The sequence below is a fragment of the Microchirus variegatus genome (assembly GCF_963457635.1).
Source record: "Microchirus variegatus genome assembly, chromosome: 3".
NCBI classification, from domain to species: domain Eukaryota; kingdom Metazoa; phylum Chordata; class Actinopteri; order Pleuronectiformes; family Soleidae; genus Microchirus; species Microchirus variegatus.
In genome coordinates, this window is record NC_139804.1 from 38,527,650 (window position 1) to 38,549,274 (window position 21,625).

Below are 21,625 nucleotides of genomic sequence, written 5' to 3' on the forward strand. Positions count from 1 at the left end.
AAAGTTCTATACAGATCCAAAAAGTTCTTCTGGATCATCATCATAGTTTTAATTAGGTCAGTGGTTCAACTATTTATACCAAGACCCACCTGAGAAAATATTGAGCTCTTGAAGAAACACCATTATCGTGTATCCTGGTATAACATTTTTTACGATTTTCCTTCAAGTATCACCAGAGGACGCTCAGTTTGAGAACCATGTTATTAAAGGTGCATTATGTAATAAATGATAAAATCCTCCTAATATGTCACAGAGACTCAGGAATAATGTTCATATAACAAACTGAACTCACCAACAACAACAGTACAGACAAAATATTTGCATTAAAAAAAATATTTGCAGACTGCAAATCATGTTTATGTTTTGAAATCATGTTTTGGCGTCATGTGGCGCCACCTACCGCCGTCTACCAATCATTGCAGTCAGTAGAGTCTCAGCTGCCGAGCAACCACGGGTTGCCAGTTACGTCACAAAACAATTACCTAAAAGACCTCGGTATTTTGAATTTGAATGTAAACCGTTTTTGGCCACATTCTTACATTTTCTTTATCTTTAATTGTCACTTAAAAAAAATAAAATCACTTGACTGATTTTAAAACCTTTAATCATAATCTTCTTTGGTGGTGTGTTATCCAGTACTAGCCATGGTTGAATTCAGCGGAATTAAATGGAAACAAGACGAGGCTTCCCTTGCACGCAGCTCAAAACTATGACAACTATGTCAAGACAGAACCCTGAGGACGTGAACAGCTGCCAAAGCAAACTGACAGAGATGAGGCAGGCATCACTCGTCCAACATGCAAATCCTCAGCCAGGGTTGGCAAACGCTGAGCTAACCCCTCCAGAAAGAAACAGAACACTTTAGATTTACAGTGGAGATAAAAAAGGATAATTCCTCTGTCCGTTCACCATCATCCACTTCAGTGAGAAGAGTGCAACAGTTCATGAACCATTCACTGAAGAATTGCACCCAGAGGGCAAAAAAAACATTTCTCCATTGGATCATTAATCACAATCCAGGCTAGAGAATATTATCTGTTAATTTGAATTTCAGTGTAACAACTTAATGAGTTAAATGCATTTGTCTCGCTCTTTTGATTCTTGTCTGGTTTGTTATTGTCGTAGACTTAAAAAAAAATTAAGAAAAAAATGTACACAAGCTTGTGCAAGATAATGCAACACACACACACACACACACACACACACACACACACACACACACACACACACACACACACACACACACACACACACACACACACACACACACACACACACACACACACACACACACACACACACACACACACACACACACACACACACACACACACACACACACACACACACACACTGCACTGTATAAATTATACTGTGAATACAACTTCACATAAGTGCATGGTTCTCAAACTGTGGTGCCAACGTGTGTTAAGTGAACTTCCACTTTTGAAAGAGCACAGTCGTACAATAAAAACAGGTCGAAAGCCAAAGAGTAAACATGTGTTTTAAAGGGTTTGTGATCAGAGCGAAGCTGAGGAATTTTGACCGGAGTGTGTAGAAAACGAAACAAAATAACAAAAACATTATTAAATATTACAGAATAATGAAGTCTGATCCAAATAATGAGGGGAAATACTTCAGTCTGCGGTTCAACACATTTTCCTCTGGCGCCCTCTGCTGGTCATAGTGACAAGTGCAGCAAGTGTGGAAACACAAACAAACGTACAAACAGACACACAGAGCCGCTAGAAACAATTATGTAATGAGTATATCTCAAACTAGTTCATCACAACGATGAATGTTTACATGTAGGAAAGCGTTAGCATCACAGTATGTAATCTGTAACAGAAGCTCGGTCTGTGTACAGGAGGACGGAGACTCCCTGTTACTTCAGGGCTGTTGCCAGAATCCCTGTTGTTCTGCCTTTGTCCAGGCCGCGGTTTCTCCTCTGTCTTTTGGCGAAAAGCAATCGTACGGGTGGCGTCCTGTGCTCAGCTGCAGCTGCTGATAGCTTTTTGCCAGTTGTGCCAGCAGCCAAATGTATCGGCCCAATGCCAAGCGCTGTTGGGCAGGAATTCATGTGTTACACTGTCCCTCTTGTTTAGCACAAAGGCCGGGTTTGGACTCTCCGTTTGTGTTTTCAGCTAGAGGTTCGGGGGTTGTACCTATGTTCCCCTGGTCCTATGTTCCCTGTTTTTCCCAAAAAAGGTTATATGTTCCCCACTTTGTATGTGACAGGGGAACATAGAACCCTTTTTCAAAAATTTTACAATGTTCCCCAGTCACATACAAAGCGGGGAACATAGGTATGGCCCCGAGGTTCGTTAGCCAGTTCATCGCCAAATCAGGAAGATGCAGCTCATGCCTTGCTCCCACCTCATCCAGGGCCACCGCCTTCTTCCTGATGAGCATCAGCGTCAGGGTCAGGGTCAGGGTCAGGGTCAGCATGTACGCCAAAAACAAAAATCAAACCAGACTAACATATGGCTAATGGCCGATAAAGGTTTGCATTCAAGCTTTCTGTCAAAATCACCTTGAAACACCAGAGTGGCTTATGATTAATTAACTGCCAAAATAAAAACTAAAGTAAATAAAAAGCAGTTAATTGCATCGTCACTACTCGCTCCGTAACAGAAGCCCAAGATTACAAATGTATGAAAGGGCGTCACTTCCTGTTCAAACTATATATTTTTTTACAGTGTTTGAGGCAGAAACACATTCTGTCGTCTCTTTATCAGCAGCATCACATAAGTAGACGTGCTGAAGAGCCTGAGGTCATCACATCGTGGCACGGTGAAGACTGAAGAGTCGAGCTGGCGGCGGCGTGTTGTTGTTGTTGTTGTTGTTGTTGTTGTTGTTGTTGTTGTTGCTCAAACATGTGGATGTGTGGTCACAGGTTTTGCCTGCCAGCGATGCAACATGTTATTGCCTCGCAGAACAAGAGTGAGTCTGTTAAGACGGTGGAGAGAGACATCAACCGTATATTTGCTTTTCCTGCTGTTGCTCCTGTAACTGATATTTACACACACACAAAACCTCTTTAAAGGCAAAATATGTACAATATGTACAACAGTGACCTTTAGCATTTGCAACATTTGCTGCAGTCCATAATTAAAACATTGCAGAGCGTGGTTTAACCCAGAATTGACAAAATATGGAAATAATAAGCCGCACTTTCTATAAATATTGAACATTTTAACGTGTTAGCAAGAGGCGGAGATTGAAAGTGTAAATTTACACCAACAGAGAATTATCACACGAGAAGAGATGAAAAGAGTATAGTGTACATTTAATATTCACCAAAAACTAAAAGAGACAAAGAGAGAGAGAGTGTTAGCTAAACTTGGCTAAAGTTCCCTGTTCAAAGGTATCTTCACAGGTTTTTCACATCATGTTCTGTTTGTCAACTTTCTCATCTTTTTTGACTCGTCTTATATTTTAACGCATTTTCTCCGTGAGTTGAGACATTTCTGAAGAGCTTTTTAGGTTTGGTTTGATTCAGCACTCACAGTTAGCTGCTCTCTGCTAACATGGTGTGTGTAAAGTGCTATTTAGCTGCGTTATCCTGTGAGTGATGAGGAAATTCATATTTTCTTTGTTTGAACAAACAAGAGAAACAATATTTTCGACATACTTTACACATCAGGTTTAGCTACAGTCCTGCTCTCTGTGCTCTTCTGTTCTTATTCACTTAAAGGCGCCATATGTAAGAATGTGGCCAAAAACTGTTACTACATTCAAATTCAAAATACCGAGGTCTTTTAGGTTTATTTTCCGACATAACTGGCAACCCGTGGTTGCTCTGCAGCTGAGACTCTACTGACTGCAATGATTGGTAGACGGCGGTAGGTGGCGCCACATGACGCAAAAACATGATTTCCAAACATAAACATGATTTGCAGTCTGCAAAATATATTTTTTAATGCAAATATTTAGTCTGTACTGTTGTTGTTGGTGAGTTCAGTTTGTTATATGAACATTATTCCTGAGTCTCTGTGACATATTAGGAGGATTTTATCATTTATTACATAATGCACCTTTAATTTTCCTAATTTTTCAGAATATTTTCTGTGTTTTTACACCTAAGGACGACACGTCTTCAGGACAAAGACGTCTCAGATAGCTAGCAAACCAAAGGCACTTGAGTTATACCAACTATGGCTGTGATGCATCGTTGATCCTTTTTCAGTTTTACCTCCATCATGAAAAACGTTCTCAGACACTGTTTTCTAACAATAACCCAAAGAAGAGGGAGTTTACAGCGGAATATTGATGGAGAACATTATGTCACATCCACGTTCAAACATACGTAAACTTTATGCACTTTGTTCTCCATGTTGCGAATAAATAGAGAAATCCCGCACTTTTCACGGTAACGTTTTGTTTTCTTCAGTATGATATCGTGATGTATCGATATACGATTGTCTCGCAATATACTGATTATCACAGAATGGCATCATGGACCATGTATCGTACACTGATATCCTGTGATTCTCACCCCTATTATTAACAGGGTGTGTGATGGGTCAGCCATGATTGTTTAAGGCACTGCTGAGACACCATGAACTGGCAATTTCATCCATGGAGGACAGAGGGCAGCTGATGATGTCCCCCCCCCCCCCACCCACCCAGCAGCTGAACAGCTGGCATACCGTCACACCGTGACGCGGTACAACAGCGCACTCATTCTTATGCAACACCGTGGTTGCGAGGGCTTTTTTCTAAATCGCAAAATTCACTATTAACATTTCATGGTTGCTTCTCACATGACCTTTAAAATCAGTACGTGTAACAGTATAAAAATAGATTTCAGGGGTTATTCTTTAAGGAAGGAGCTGAAAATCTGTCTTTTTAGACAGGCTTTTACTTTGATTGATTTGGTTGATTTTAATTGGTTAATGACATCTCTGTGGAGTATGTGTATTTTTAATTTTTTTATTGTACATAACTTTGTGATTTTTATCTGTGAAAAGTGCCATATATATATAAACTTTACTGACTTATGTAACACGAACAGAGTCCCACTGTAGAAATAGAGAGTGCACCACAACACCATTAGAAAACATTCCAACAATACCACAGTCTGACTCAATATCTCTGCAGCGTTCCCAACAGATTCCCAACATTCCACAGATGTTCAGTGTTATCACTTATTCTCTTTGTCTCTATCTGATGAACAAGTCGTCAACTGTGAGCAAAGGTTAGTTTCTATCATTCTCGAGCTGCACTTCACCTTTATCACCAATTTAACATTTGCTCATTATTAGTCGTTAAAGCAGCTAAATTAAGTTTGACATGTGAGTTAATGTGTCACAATAAAGGAATTCTGTTGTGTGAAGTGTAAACAAGATTTAGTACAATACAAATGCAGTGTTTTCCTCCCAAAAAAGGTTTTACAAATTTTACAGCGATATCTAAAAAAAATATATGATATGATATTTTTTCTTTTTTTTTTAATAGGTGAATAAATACTTTAATTTTATTTCCATTATTTAAAACGTATACACATAAATCTTAGCTCAAAAGGTTGAGAAAATAGTGCAAATTTGTTTTGGGACATGTATGTATTCCAATACAATATATTCTGAAATATTGGGATAGTGTTTATATATATAAATACATAAAAATATAAATGCACATGTTGATATATGTTTGTGTATATGTATACAATACATGTATACATATGTGTATATATACATATACGTGTATATATATATATACACATATATATATACACATATCCGTGTATATATATATATATACATATATATAGATATACATATCTGTGTATATCTATATATACATAAATATACATATGTATATACATATATACACACATATATATATACATACATACATACATGTATATACAGTATATACACATACATATGTATATATATATATATATCTCAACATGTGAATTTATGTTTTCTTATACATTTACTTATGTAATTCCCTTTGAATATAATGTATCCATGTGTTCCAATACAATATATTCTGATATATTGGGATAGTGTTTATATATATATATATATATATATATATAAAAAAGAATATATAAATATATATATACATAAAAATATAAATTCACATGTTGATATATGTATGTATACATACATATACATAAATATATATCTCAACATGTGAATATATATTTTCTAAGTAATTCCCTTTGAATATAATGTATCCAACAAAAACTTCTTCAATATTAAATGGTAACTTTATTAAAATTCCCCAAAAAGCAACTCTTTACAGATCAATCAGTTTGACTTTTTGGTGTGACTCGTCAGTCTTGTGTGTCTCGTGTGTGTGTCTCTCTCTCTCACACACACACACACACACACACACACACACACACACACACACACACACACACACACACACACACACACACACACACACACACACACACACACACACACACACACACACACACACACACACACACACACACACACACACACACACACACACACACACACACACACACACACACACACACACACACACACACACACACACACACACACACACACACACACACACACACACACACACACACACACACACACACACACAGTAGATAAAATGTATTTCCCTCCAACAACACCCCCCCCTCTGTCCTCACCTGCTCTAACACGCTCCACAAACACTCACAATCGGCCTCTGAATTCCTTCCACTGAGTTGTGAGGGATGTGTGTGGTTTGTGATGTTGATGTTGTGTAAAATGACACATGTGTCAGAAACACGTACATCTATCACCTGATGCAAACACGACTGCACCTCTTTTTTTTCCCCCTTTGGACAAAACAAACACACACACACACACACACGATGGGCTCTGTTTGTTTGTGTGAACACACATCACGTGCAGCACTACAGTGATTCTGAGTCACTCTGTGTGTGAACCAAGTAAAACAGTCCAATAAAGATGAGTGAAATCAAGTCTTTAGTTTGTTTAGTTTGTATATCTACGTTACTGCATGTGATGGAGCAGATCAACTCTACTTTTGAGTTTACTAAAGAACAGTTTTGTTAAAATATTAAACCCCCTTTTAAGTGCCTTCTTTTTATTTATTTATTTATGTATTTATTAATTTCTTTTTAATTATATGATCATATATCTCAATGATAAATGATCAATCAATATAAATACATTTCTCAGTTCCTCTGCTGTATATTTTAAAAACAAACATTTTAGAATAATTAAAAGTATTAATTCATGATTAATTTGTTGTTGTTTTTATTTCTTGTATTTATATCTAAAATTCAATTTATTATAAATGTATTTCAAACTTTTCCAATGCTTTTGAACCTTTCACAGCCTCATTGGGGGTAATTTACCTTTAATAATGTTTATCTTGGTCTACATTAGATAATATATATATATTTACGTTTTAATTATATTAATATATATCATATTAATATGAATATATATCATATTAATATGAATATATATACCACATATTATATTATATATATTTAAGTTTAAGTTAAAAAATATTATTATTATAATATGATGATGATGATGATTATAATATAATTTTGATGATGTGCAGTAGCAGCGTCATGTCAGTAGATGGCGTTAAACAGCCACTGACACGGTGTCACTTCCACTCCTCGTCGGAAGGGGGCATCATCACTCTCACACAGACATCCGTCAACAGCCAGGTCCACAACAGAAGAGACTTCCTTCAGCTCAGTTCTTTCATAACAAACAGTCTTTTGACACAATTCTCTTTATTACGTCACTGAACGTCATTAAGTTTAATGTTAAAATCAGACAAATGTTAATAAAATGTTTTGTGAAAGTCTCGCTTGTTTAGATCACTTTTCTCCTCATGTAGATGTTTTCACCAAGAAACGGTAAGAGAAGAAGTCTTTGTTTTTTCTGATGTTTAATAATGACGTCACAGACTGAGATTAACGCTGACAGTGAATGACGTCAACAGCGGATTTACCGGTGATTCATCACAGATTATTATGTGCGCTAATCCAATAACTACGAATACTACTTGTATTACTGCTACCACACACAATTACAGAAAAACAGCATGGTAATACTACTATCATTTCTACTACTAGTAGTAGAAATGATAGTAGTATTACTGCCAATGCTCAAAATTGCACAGAAACAGAAGGACTATTAGTAACATTACTATTACTGATACTACCAATACTACACAACACAGCCAGTACTTATACTTTTACTGTTACTTCTATTAGTACCCATCTACTAGTATTACTGCTATTACTAGCAATCACAAATAAACATGTGAGTAAGGACTATAATTAGTACTACTACTACTACCATTATTACTCATTACATAGAAACAGATGGTAATATACAACAACTGCTACTACTCACAAATTACTGAGAAAGAGGCCAGGAAGACTACAAGTACTACTGTCAATACAGATACTACCAGCACTACTTATAAGTACACGGAAACAGGCGAATAAGATTACAAGTACTACTACTACTACTACTACTACCACTGCATTAAGTTATAATTTCATCATTTTTACCAGAGCTTTTATGCAATAACATGTTGTGTAAACATGTAAACAAAGTAAAAAGTTGAAGACAGTCATTTTGTTTCTTCCCTGAAATAACCTCTGTAGATTTACTGCACCGTGTTCACACTGAAGAATATCTGAACAACTTCATACACGAGAAAGTCATCGAGAAAAAGCAAAGGAAGACGAGTTTGTCCTGGAGTGAAGTGATATGAGACAAGTGAGGAGGAGACGAAGGATAAATTCATACATTTACACAAAACTGTTGCATGATGCGACTGTGATGAAAAAACTCATAGTGTTGACACAGCGCCCCCTGCAGGTCATATAAATGTGGGTGGAAAAAACACAACCCAACTATTTTCAGAAGTGCACAGTTGGGTAGCTTGAGAAGTACTACTACTTACTACTAATACTGTTACTGCCACCAATAGTACCACTGCTACTACTAATACTGCCACTAGAGTACTACTACTACCACTGTTACTGCTCATATTGCTGCTGTAAGATTACAGGTACCACTTCTAATACAAGTACTACTTCTACTGTTACTGTTACTTCTACTTCTGCTGGTATTCAAAAGTACACAAAACCAGGTAAGATTAACATGTAGTACTACTACTTCTGTCACTGCTACTGACAATGGCAGAGAAACAGGTGATTCAGATAAAACGTAGTACAACTATCTCTACTGTTACCACTATTACGGGTACTACTACTACTCTCAGTCAAACAGAAACAGGTGAGGGAGATACCAAGTTGTACCACTACCACCTCTACTACTACAACTACTCATAATTTCGCAGAAGTGACAAAGATTACAAGTACCACAACTAATGTCACTGCTAATAATACTACAAATACTGCTGCTGCTATTACACAAAAACTAGGAAGTACGATTAACAAGTAGTACTACAGTTACTGCTACTACCTACAAGTACACAGAAATAAGTAGTACTTCTGCTGTGACTCAAAATTCCAGAGAAACTGCTAGTACTTATTTCTCACCAGTAGTGGGCAGCACTCAGGTTAAATGGGGGTTCATCTCAGGCCTTGATCCGACCTGGGAATCCAACCTGAACCTCCCAGTGTTGTGTTTGAGGACATGTGGAACTGTTCTAGCTGCTGATGTGGTTCTGATGTGGTTCTGCAGAGGTCTGAGCTGCATCAGGACGAACTCATCACGCTTTTACAAACTACTACTCAGGATTCTGCCTCAATCATTTGGTGGTTGAGGCCAAATGGGTCCTGAACAACAACTCTTCACCAAAGAGGAAAGTCCTGATCGTCATCAAGTGACAGTTTACACTTTATTTCTTTAACGACACGTTACTGAGGCTGAACGATGTTAGGAAAACATGATACTGTATATGACATTTATTTATGTCAAGCTTCAGTTAAAAAGTTAAGATTAGAGACAAGACGACGAGAACCTAAAGATATTGTTTCCATGTGTTAGTGATTGTTTTCATTCAATTAATCTGTTGATTTCTCGTTAATTTCTTTAGTTTTGCCTTTTAAACAGTTTCTCAAATGATCACAAACTGAAGATATTCCAGTTCACGATGAATCATTGACGAGTAGAAAAACCTGATCACGTTTAAAAATCTGACGATTACGAAGTATTTAATTGACTAAATTAGCCGTTGTGATTTTTGGAGGCCTGACAATAGAAAATTAAACAATTAAACCTTAAACTGTTGATTTTGATTTGAACCATGATCAACACACTGTTACTCACATAGTTCCACAGATGCTGTTTGGATGTTGATTCATGTCCTGAGTCAGTGAAGCTAAATTAAATACAATTAAAATTAAATGACTTTGACGAATTTACGTGTTATTTTCGATTGAAGACTCTTTTCATGACCTCTTCACTTCCTCTGGACAAAGGATCTGCACACCTGCCTTCATTTAAAATTGTTGGGGTGTGGTGTGGGTCATGTGATGCTCAGCAGGTGTTGTACAGAAAACAACCACTAGGTTGTGCTGACAAGTATAAAAAAAAACTGGCACTTTCGGGGTTTTCTAAACAAAACTAGTTAAAAAATCTGCGTTTATTGCCGATGAATGAATACTGTGCAGCTTTTCGTCATCAATAGTGTAATTTCCTTTTGTCTCCAACAGGGCGACGGCACCACTTTTATATTTAAAGAGGAGCCGCACGTGTTCACGTTCTCGGTGCATTGTGGGAAAAACTTCCCCCTCCGTAAACAACAGAGTGACCTTGATGTGAGCGTCGAGGACGGACTGGAAGACAAGGAGTTACCTCTGCACCGGCAAGTTAACACAGACCATAATAATAATAACAATAATAATACATGTGATGTGTTTCAATGCAGAGATTCTTTTGTTTAAAGGTCCAGTTTGTTAAATTTAGGTGATTAGACAACCACCGTTTCACGCTGAACAACATTTTTTGGTACATGAATACATGACGTTTTTCTTCCAGTCGATGTCTAAATACGTTATATTATAAATATGTTGATTTAAACACTACTTCATATGAATGGACTCTACAGTGGAAGCTCATCTCCCTCGGCTGTTCGGCACTTTCCGTCCAGATCTGGTTCTGTACGACGCAGGAGTCGACCTTCACTAAGACGACGAGCTCGTGAATCTGCGTCTCACTGATCGATGTGAACGATAACATTTCGTGAGTATCTTTGTGATAAATGTCCCGTTTTAACCGTCTCGTTTATTTAAGGCTTGAACGCGACAGATCTGTACGTGATGAGGACGGTGGTGAACAGAGGCGTCATCGGAGGAGGAGGAGGAGGATACTCGCGAGACATCGACAAACTGGCGCTCAGACACTCCATCGTCCACAGAGCAGCAACTCAGGTCAAAGGAAACAGGAAAGTGGTTCTCAAAGCCTGGGTCGGGACCCACAGGTGAGTCGTGGGAGTTTTAATTATTTTGGAAATACTTCTTTTAACTCGACGTGTTTTATCCTTATTGCAGGTATAGAGGGAGCATGGACTCTAACACTTGACTCAAGACCATCCTTAAAGGGCAACTCCTAATATTTAGGAGCCAACGCCAATGGTGGTGTTTGGAAAAAGTAAATAATGATCTGGTTGCATGTTCTTGTATAGTTGTGTATGTTATTGACAAATGATGTATTTCTTACACTCAGGTTATTGTAATTTGGTAAATAGTTTGTGATTAAACCAACTCAACTGACAAACCTCATCAAGATACTGTTGGAACTCTGTAACTGTATTATATAAATAAAATATTCTGTTTTTAACACTTCTGTGCACTCCTACACTGTTTGTGATCTCTAGAAAATTCTAGAAAAAGCAGAGAAATAGAACATTGCGCGCATATACTTGTCATTACGGTAACCTCTCTGGACTTCCGCGGAGCGAGTGTCCAATCACAGACGAGGTTCACCAGCGCGTCACACGTTTGTGATGTCATTTCTAAACGGCTGAATAATAACTGAGAAAAGGGAAGAAGCGGAAAAACTCATTGAACAATTTTTTTGGACAATTTTACAGCTATAAAATCTAAATAAGGGTTAAAGTGTCAATCTTACCAAATTCTAATGGACACAAAAACACACATGAATGAAAATATTTACTCAAGGAAAAAAAAAGAAGACACATTTAAACTCATTTAAAGACATTTATCATCGTAAGACATGAACGTACAAGTGAACAAACACACTGTTGTGATGTCCGTGGCAGAAAAGACACAAATCATTGTGTTTTTTCAAGTTTTTTTTTTTACCTCCAGCGTATCCATCTGTCCGTCTGTCAATGACTGACATCCAGCTGCGACGTGGAGACTTTGTGTTACAGTGCAATCAATTCAATCACAGTAGGACGAGGACGAGGAGGAGGAGGATGAGGAAGAGGATGAGGAAGAGGAGGAGGAAGAGGAGGAGGAGGAGGAGGAGGAGGTTGATTTGTTGAAACACACCAGTGGCACAATCTGCTTGTTACGAGACAAATACACAACAGTTTACGGATGTAAAAACAAAACAACGTTCTTTGAAGAAAACACACACACGCTAAAGACACAAATGGTTTTTGGAAGATATTCTGCACATATTAGAGTTGTTGTTGTTTTCTTAACTGTATAATAATAGTGTTTATAGGGATGAGCCGATATAATACTTAGTATCTGATACTGGTCAAAATGACCAGAAACAAAAAACGCAAAGTCAGATACAATCCGAACATCCTGTACATCGCACAATGCGTCAATGGTGTTTAACGACGTCAACATTAACGCACGGTGCGTTTCCATGACAACTGATCGGAAAAATACGCGCGTGACGTCATGTTTACGTGACTCCTGATTGTTAAAATGAGTGTGTAAAGTAAAGCTAACCTTTAAAAACAGAGGCACACATACACAGTACACAGATACGCTGGTTATTTGTAGCGCTGCTCTTTTCGTTTAATAAACAGACCGCTCCAGTTCAACTGTAGGCTAACGCTAGCGGTGCTAAAAGGAGCTAATGGGGCTAACTGGTAAACAGTGCCTGGACTCCGGTGTCGCGGCACGTAAACATGACAATCATGCACGTCTTCTCCCAGTCAGTCGTCATGAAAACGTGTCGCGTGTTAACGCACTAATTTGATGTTGTCGAAATTAGCTTGTAATTTCCGTCGGTGGTTAGCGTTAGAGTTGTTGATATCGCCGTGGTTTAAATGGGGACCGTATCTATGTTCCCCGCTTTGTATGTGACCGGGGAACATAGGACCCTTTCTCTAACCCTAACCCTACCCTTTTTCAAAAAAAGGGTCCCATGTTCCCCTGTCACATACAAAGTGGGGAACATAGGACCTTTTTTGGGAAAAACGGGGAACATAGGACCCAGGGAACATAGGTACAACCCCGTTTAAATGCCGGTATCGTATCTGTGTATTCGACTTCATCCATGACAAATTCACTTCCGCCAACAGTATAAAAACGGACAGATTTAAGTCAGAGTTGTACACGTGTAAAAAAAAACAGGCAGACGAAGAGTAAAATCAGTGCAATAAAAGGTCTGGTGTAAAGGATTCAGTGAGATCTATCAGTGAAAACTGGAACATCATGAACATGTTATCACCTAAAACTAAAAAGTGTAACGTTTTCATTCAATTTCTTCTTCATTTCTTTCAAATTTTGCTGCTTTGAAATGGGAGTTTGCTTCTTGAACTGGAAGACGCTGCAATCTACAGTTTCACCACTAGATGTCGCTAATTTTCACACACTGGGAGCTTATAAAATCAACCTCAAAGGGATTGTCCACCATGGGACAAAAACGCTGACCCTAGAGAGGAGGACATGTCTTTATGTTGAGGGGAAGGAACTTCACAGTTAGATGTCACTGAATCATATACACGGAATTTTCTCCAATAAAATAAATAATAAGTAGATAAAAAATGGTGGAGAACTTCTGGCCCACATGATATCTTCCAGAAAAAAACTGAAATGCAAAACAATTAACATAAAATCATCCACTAATGCAGCGCTAAAAAAAAGAGAAGCTAAAACGAGTTAATTTTCCTGTTCCTGAAGAGAAAAAAAACATGTTGCTGTGATGTTTGAATATGTAAAACTAACTCCCCGTGGCCTGTTTTACAGAGAGGTTTCAGGACAACAACAAAAAGTAAACAAAAGCAACTGAAAATACTCGCTGAACTGTTTCAAAAATAAAAAAACCTGAAGCACGAGATCATTGAGCAGCTGCGTCGTCATGTGACTTCAGGTAGGTCAGAGTACACAGGGATAATTATAATAATAATAATAATAATAGCACTATGGTCCGTCAAAGGTGTTGTAAAAAAAAAATTAAATGGCTCTTGAAAGTAAAGAGGATTCATCACCTGGTGTCGAACATCTCTACTGCTGTGATCCTGCTTTAAAAATACCACCATTTTCAGCGGTTTACTTTAGTGTTAAACAGTTAAACAGCTAACCCTAACCCTAACCCATCTTCACACTCTCTTCAGTAACAAAAGAGGCAGAGTTGATGCACATTAAAACAAATAAAAATAAATAAATAAAAAAGAAGGAACAATGTCATATTTTCCACAACTGGACTTTCTCTGCCACCACACACCAGTTGGCGTGATCGAAGTAGGTGTGTGTGACGTGAAGCTCCTCCACATGGTTCTGGATCAGCTCAGCCAGTTCACCCTCCCTGAAGACGTGGTAGTACCTCAGACAGGAGGCGTCCACCTGAGGACTCTTTGTGCTTTCCTGCTGCTGCTGCTGCTGCTGCTGCTGCTGCTGCTGCTGCTGCTGCTGCTGCTGCTGCCGCTCTCTTCCTTCACTTTCACCTCCCGACTGCTTCAGATGTTCCTTCTGGAAAGGCACCAGGTCCGGCAGAGCCAGGGAGCTGCACTCCTGGGCCAGAGACACCGAGACGCCCTGGTTTTCTGTGCCGCTGCCGTTGTTGTTGTCGAGGTTGTTATTGTCGCCGCCGTAATTGTGTCCCTTGTGCAGATCTGTGACCGCGTCGAAGACGTCCTCCTCCTCCTCCTCTGAGCCGATGACAGACGGAGGAGAGAAGAAGCTGGACACCTGCTTGATGAGTCCCCGTCCTCTCACGCTCCGGCTCGACTTGCCGCCCTCGCTCTCGCCGGTGGGCGACGATAAAGTGCTCATGTCTCTGGAGGACGAGCGCGAGATGGTCAAGTTGCCGAAGTCGAAGACCGAATCCAGAGACCTGGAGAAGAACCAGAGTCTCTGCGTCCTCTGCTGCCGCGGCGCGCTGCAGGTCGGGTCTTCCTCGTCGGCGACGGACGATGTGCTTCGAACCTTCCTGTGCTTGTCGCCGTTGTCCAGGGCTTCGCTCGCGCTCTGCGCCGCCGCTCTCCTCCTGCTCTTGCCGTGCTCAGAGGTGAACTCAGGGTTCGGGTTCCAGGGAACGAAGATGTCCTGCTTCTCGAACTTGCGGCGCTTCTGTTCCATGGCCCACACGTAGATCATGATGCGTCCGCCCACGCGCAGGCTGCGAGTCATCTCCCTTATTGCTCGGATACGTCGCTCTTTGGTGGACAAGTGATGGATGACTGTGACGAAAAAAAAAAATGAGTTTTTCAGATGAGCAGAGCAGACATTGATTTAATTATGACGGCGTGTCATTAAGAGCACTGGATACACCGAGATATCAATTAGAGGAGTGAGTGTCTACTGTCCTTTTTATGTTCCTGATTACAGTCTTTTGTTAGAGGACAAAGTCAGTTCACTCAGTTGTCATAGCAACAACACCAGCTCATCCACAGCTGATGTTTATCATTATTGGCAGTTCATTTAATATGAGACCCAAATGGCAGCTGCATTAGTTGGTATTCAAACATATGACGGGAGTAAAACCAAACCTTAAATGAACATTTCAGGATGTTTACTCCCTTTCTCTCAACTGGAAACAGGAAACTCTTCTGCACTAAAGTCCATTGAGAAAATCAGCATTTTTAGCACGTGGAGACACAGAAGCTGCTGCTTTACTGCTGCAACTAGAGCTGCAACTAATGATTATTTTCATAATCAATGAATCTGTTGATTATTTTCTCCATTAATCGATGAATCGTTTGGTCCATAAAATGTCAGAAAATGTTAAAAAAAACATTGATCAGTGTTTGTCAAACCTGGAAATGAAGATGTCCTTGAATGTTTTGTCCACAAACAAAAATGATTCAGTTTTAATGATTTCTTTGTTTTGTGGAGCAAAGAAACTAAGAAAATATTCACATCTAAGAAGCTGAAACAATCAGCCTTTGCTCATTTTGTGCCACTTTGGTACATGTGAACAGACGATTACAAACACCAAAGTTAGATAAATAACACCTATGAACTCAAAGATGAGGCAGGACTGGATGAAACTCTCCTGTTTGTTGTGAAGTAAAAATTTTGATTTTCTCTCTGAGGTTTGGTTCAGGAGAGTGAAGACGTCGAGACTCTACAAACTGTGTCAAAGTCAGTTTTTAAGGGTCACGTACCTGCGATGGAAAGCACGGCGTCGAAGCAGCCGTCTCTGTAAGGCAACTGCAGTCCATCACACATCTGGACCTCGTGTCCTTGGCTCCAGGCGAAGTCCACCAGGGGGCGACAGACGTCGCACCCCAGCTTGAACACCTCCTTGTTGATGTGGAGATACTTGCCATTGCCACAACCTGTCGAGACCGAGACCGTGAGCTACAACACACCTGAGCAGATCTGTGTCCTAACAGTTCTGTTTTGACGTCACTCACCGACGTCAGCGACGATGCTCCCGAACTCCAGGTCGAGCAGAAACTGTCGTACTTTGGGCCAAGCTTTGTATCGACTGTCGTTGAAATACGGAGCGATCTTGTCGTAGACGCTGTGCACGTGTGCTCTCTCCAGCTGACTGGCAGCCTCCTCCATCATGGTTTGTCCTCGTGCAGCGGCCTCACATCATCATCATCATCATCATCATCATCACGCCTGGATGAGGGAAAAACACACACACACACACACACACACTCCTGAATTACGTGCGCGTCATCAATCCACCAAATATGGAAAATTGTGGAGCCTCCTCCACACTGAGGTCTTTCTCTCTGCAGCTTTTACGTGTTTGTGAAGGTCAGGTGGAGAGCGTAATCACCACACACACACACACACACACACACACACACACACACACACACACACACACACACACACACACACACACACACACACACACATTCTTGTACTTGCTGCATACTGAGGACTGGGTTGCTGACAAAGTGAGGACCAGCATTTCCACTTTATAAATCAACACAATTACAAATATCTACTTCATGAATGACATCTGTAAAGAACTACTGGTTGCAGTACCATAAAATGTTTGCAGGTGGAGCCCTAGAGCAAAAAGGGCTGGAAAACATTTCTTTTTTTTATTATTATTATTTTTTGGTCCAATATTTTACAAAAACATGTCAACCAAAATTAAAAAAAATTTTTTTACCAAAATATTTTGGTCCAAAATTTGACCAAAAAAACATACTTATTTTTTTTTTTTTTAATTTTAACAAATCTTTGACAAAAAAATGTTGGTGCAAAATTTGACCAAAAACATTTTGGTCCAAAATTTGATTAAAAAAAATGTTGGTCCACAATTTGACCAAAAGATTTTGGTCCAAAATTTGACCAAGAGTTTCTGGTCCAAAATTTGACTAAAACATCATACTTATTTTTTTTTTTTTTTAAATTTCAACAAATCTTTGACAAAAAAATGTTGGTCCAAAATTTGACCAAAAAAATGTTGGTCCAAAATTTGACAAAAAAAATGTTGGTCCAAAATTTGACAAAAAAAGATTTGACAAAAAAAGATTTGACAAAAAAAAATTGGTCCAGAATTTGATTAAAAAAATTTTTGGTCCACAATTTGACAAAAAAATTTTGGTCCAAAATTTGACAAACGTCATACTATACTGTCGTCCAAAATTTGAAAAAAAAATTTGACCCAAAATTTTTGGTCCAAAATTTGACAAAAACCTCATACTATACTATGTCGTCCAAAATGTGGGGAAAAAATTTGGACAAATTGAGTATAACATGTTATAGCAACCTAGGGAAGTGATTTCAATGAAAACAAAGTGAGGACCGGCCAAAATGTCCTCACTCCGTAAAATTGACCTCACTTTGTTGGTTCAAAACCCTCACTGGTCCTCAGTATGCCGAAAGAACAAGAACACACACACACACACACACACACACACACACACACACACACACACACACACACACACACACACACACACACACACACACACACACACACACACACACACATCTGTCAGGCAGTAGAGGTAATTTAACACCTAACCCCCTGCTCTATATTTGAAGGACCTCACTTGTCACCTCCCTCCTCTGAGAGCACAGTTAAGCTCCGTGAATACAACACATCAGGTTTCATTTTTTCATCAATGTCCTTCTGTAAAAACACAGCAGGGATTATAAATTAAAGCTCTGTCCAATTGTTGTTTATTTCTCCATGGTAACACAGGAGCTAAAGGTCTATTCATAAATCTTTTTTTTTTGCAACAAGATGCAAAACAAACAAGTGAAGTTCCTCATTTATACGAGACACAGGACATAGACTGGATATATGGACGACAGACTGACTCTGGTTTTTTATTTTCTTCTCCAAAGATTATGTATAAAATTGGACATAGTTCAGTTTATTTGATCTATTTAGCCTTGATTTAACCTGGTTAATCCTATGGAAAAATGGATGTCTTTTACAGGGGAGAAAAGCAGCACAGTAGAGGCAGTAAAAGTTAAAGGTGCATTATGTAATAAATGATAAAATCCTCCTAATATGTCACAGAGACTCAGGAATAATGTTCATATAACAAACTGAACTCACCAACAACAACAGTACAGACAAAATATTTGCATTAAAAAAAATATTTTGCAGACTGTAAATCATGTTTATGTTTTTAAATCATGTTTTGGCATGTGGCGCCACCTACTGCCGTCTACCAATCATTGCAGTCAGTACAGTCTCAGCTGCCGAGCAACCACGGTTTGCCAGTTACGTCAGAAAACCAAACCTAAAAGACCTCGGTATTTTGAATTTGAATGTAGTAACTGTTTTTGGCCACATTCTTACATATGGCACCTTTAAAATACACATATTAAGAACAGTAAATGTTGCTCATATAAAACACACCTGTTTCCAAATCTTCACCAGAACTTTGGTGATTGTGATTAAAATGTATAGAAAATGAACTTCTATTTCACGACCAGGTTTGTTTATAACAGTAAAATCTTCCAGGAAACGTTTTTCCTGAGGATTATCTCTGTGTTTTCAGTCTCTGTCTCTCTTTACTCGCGCGGTGTGCTTCTGCTGCCTCGTACCATTAAAAAGTGTCTCTGTGGCCAAGTTCAAGGAACCACTGTTGCAGAGAACAGCAGAAGCTGAGCTTTAAGTGGTTTTAATGCGGAGGCTGCTTCGGGAATATGAAAATCACGTAAGCGATCCGTCGTCCATGATGAACGGCTGATTCTGAACAAACTAGTGAAACGTGCTAATCTACGTTCTAGTGCACGTTTAGTGTTGAAATACTGTACGTTCATACTTGTGTAAACAATTGATGAGAAAAATAAGGTGCAGGCTAATGTTTGTTGTTAAGTACACACACACACACACACACACACACACACACACACACACACACACACACACACACACACACACATTAAATGGAGACATTGCTTTGCTGGATACATAATACTGAGAGAAGGGTGTGTGTGAACCTAATTATCCTCATCTTCATGGCGGTGCAGACGGCGCCGTACAAACATACAATAAACAAAATGAGCGTCAGAGCAAACTTTATTCAATCATTTAAAAAGTCTGTATATGAAACTACTAACTTTACTGTGACGTCGTCTCCAGAGATTCTTGGTCAAACGACCTCTTTAAATGTAGATAACAACTCAATCTTTTGACAATTTCTTGTTAAAATCTCTCTCCGACAACACTGACCTTGTTGTTGTTGTGGTAAAGAACAATAAGAACAATTTACAGATGAGAAACCATTTTCTTCTTCATGTTTTCTATCAAAAGCATTAAAGTAGGGCTGCAACAAGTATTCGATTATTAATCAATGACTAAGTTAATCGTCAACTATTTTGGCAATCGATTAATTAATAATAATTAATCAGTTTTTGTGATTTTTCAGCTTCTTAAATGTGAATATTTTCTGGTTTCTTTGCTCCATATAAGAAATAAATCCTTAAAACTGATTGATTTTGGTTTGACGACAAAACAACACGTTTGAGAACATCGTCTTTTCCAGGTTTGAGAAACACAGACTGACATTTTTCCAATATTTTCTGATATTTTAGGGACCAAACAAACAAGTAGTCGAGAATATAATCGACACATTAATCAGATTAGACTTTGTTAGCTGTTACAGTATCATCAGTGTAGAAGGGAAAGGAAAAGAATCTCTACTTCTTCTATAAATTATACCATTAGTAAACATTTTCCTGAAGAGTAAAAAGTCTCAATCACTAATTTTAGTTCTTCTTCAACAGAATATGATTTGTATTGATTATGTTTCAATTTAGAGGAAAATAAATGGTTGGAAACCAAAAACTTCAAAACAGGAGTTCTTTTGTAGAAGAAGCGACTGCGTCTACTTTTAACCACAGTCTTTTATACGCTGTAATAATAACAATAATAATAATAATAATAATAATAATAATAATAATACATTCAGCATCACCGACGATTACAGCTCATGTTCTCGGGATAATTTTCATCCACAACGACCGTCCAATTTTCCCCTGAAATTCAGGCTGTTACAGGAGCAGATATCTCTTCAACCTGAACCCACAGTATTTTCCAAATAATGGAACAAAACGCCAGACTGAACTGCAAGAGCGGGGATTATATAATTGTGCTATTGTGTGTGTGTTATATCTGGTTTTCACAGCTCCCGCTGCAGTCATCTCTGTTTGTGAGGATGCTGCTCACAGTCTCTGCAGATCTGCTATGACTCTCCTCACAATCCATGTTCAAAATACAGTCAAAAAAATGTGCATCATTGCTATTGTAACGCTGTGGTTATCTGTCAGGACACACTTTTACATATTTAACGGGAAATAAAACAACAATTTCCGAGACTCAGTGGTGATTGATCAGTTTTTTCCTCCCCGTCCTGGTTTGTGACACGACGACGTTAAAGATCATGTGAACGTCACTGGATTATTGAAATGAAACAAACACAATTGATTATGAAAATAATTATTGGTCGCGGCCATGAATATAAATCAGAGCAATAAAAAAAAAACACTGATGTAATGATGGCAAGCACTTTGCTGATGTTAACCAGATGGAAGGCTATCACACACACACACACACACACACACACACACACACACACACACACACACACACACACACACACACACACTTCCCCTTTCACCGCTCTTAACAGACATTAAGCTGATACGTCCTGTCCTTGGCTGTAACGTTCAGTGGCGTCCATTTTGTGTGCAGGAGCTCTAGCAGCAGCATTTACCACAGGATATTAACAACAACATGAGAAACAAACAACAACAAACCTGCACCAAATGCTAATACGTCTGTGGACAAAGTGATTGATTCTCATTGTGCAAGAACAGACTCTG

General features: G+C 38.8%; 2 protein-coding genes across 2 annotated transcripts; one reads left to right on the forward strand and one right to left on the reverse strand.

The window, feature by feature from the left end:
* Nucleotides 1-2,352: 2,352 nt before the first annotated feature.
* hdac12 (histone deacetylase 12) lies at nucleotides 2,353-11,516 on the forward strand (the record flags this gene model as incomplete). Its single annotated transcript, XM_083887082.1, is given in 8 exon segments — nucleotides 2,353-2,440; nucleotides 9,693-9,808; nucleotides 10,649-10,786; nucleotides 10,788-10,800; nucleotides 11,044-11,120; nucleotides 11,124-11,160; nucleotides 11,229-11,415; nucleotides 11,486-11,516. Coding segments are annotated over 8 exon segments (687 nt in total).
* Nucleotides 11,517-14,548: 3,032 nt separating this feature from the next.
* Nucleotides 14,549-16,879, reverse strand: trmt9b (tRNA methyltransferase 9B; the record flags this gene model as incomplete). Its single annotated transcript, XM_083887373.1, has 3 exons — nucleotides 14,549-15,543; nucleotides 16,471-16,644; nucleotides 16,723-16,879. The coding sequence occupies 3 exons, from the start codon at nucleotides 16,877-16,879 to the stop codon at nucleotides 14,549-14,551; spliced, it is 1,326 nt and encodes a 441-aa protein (XP_083743499.1).
* Nucleotides 16,880-21,625: the final 4,746 nt, after the last annotated feature.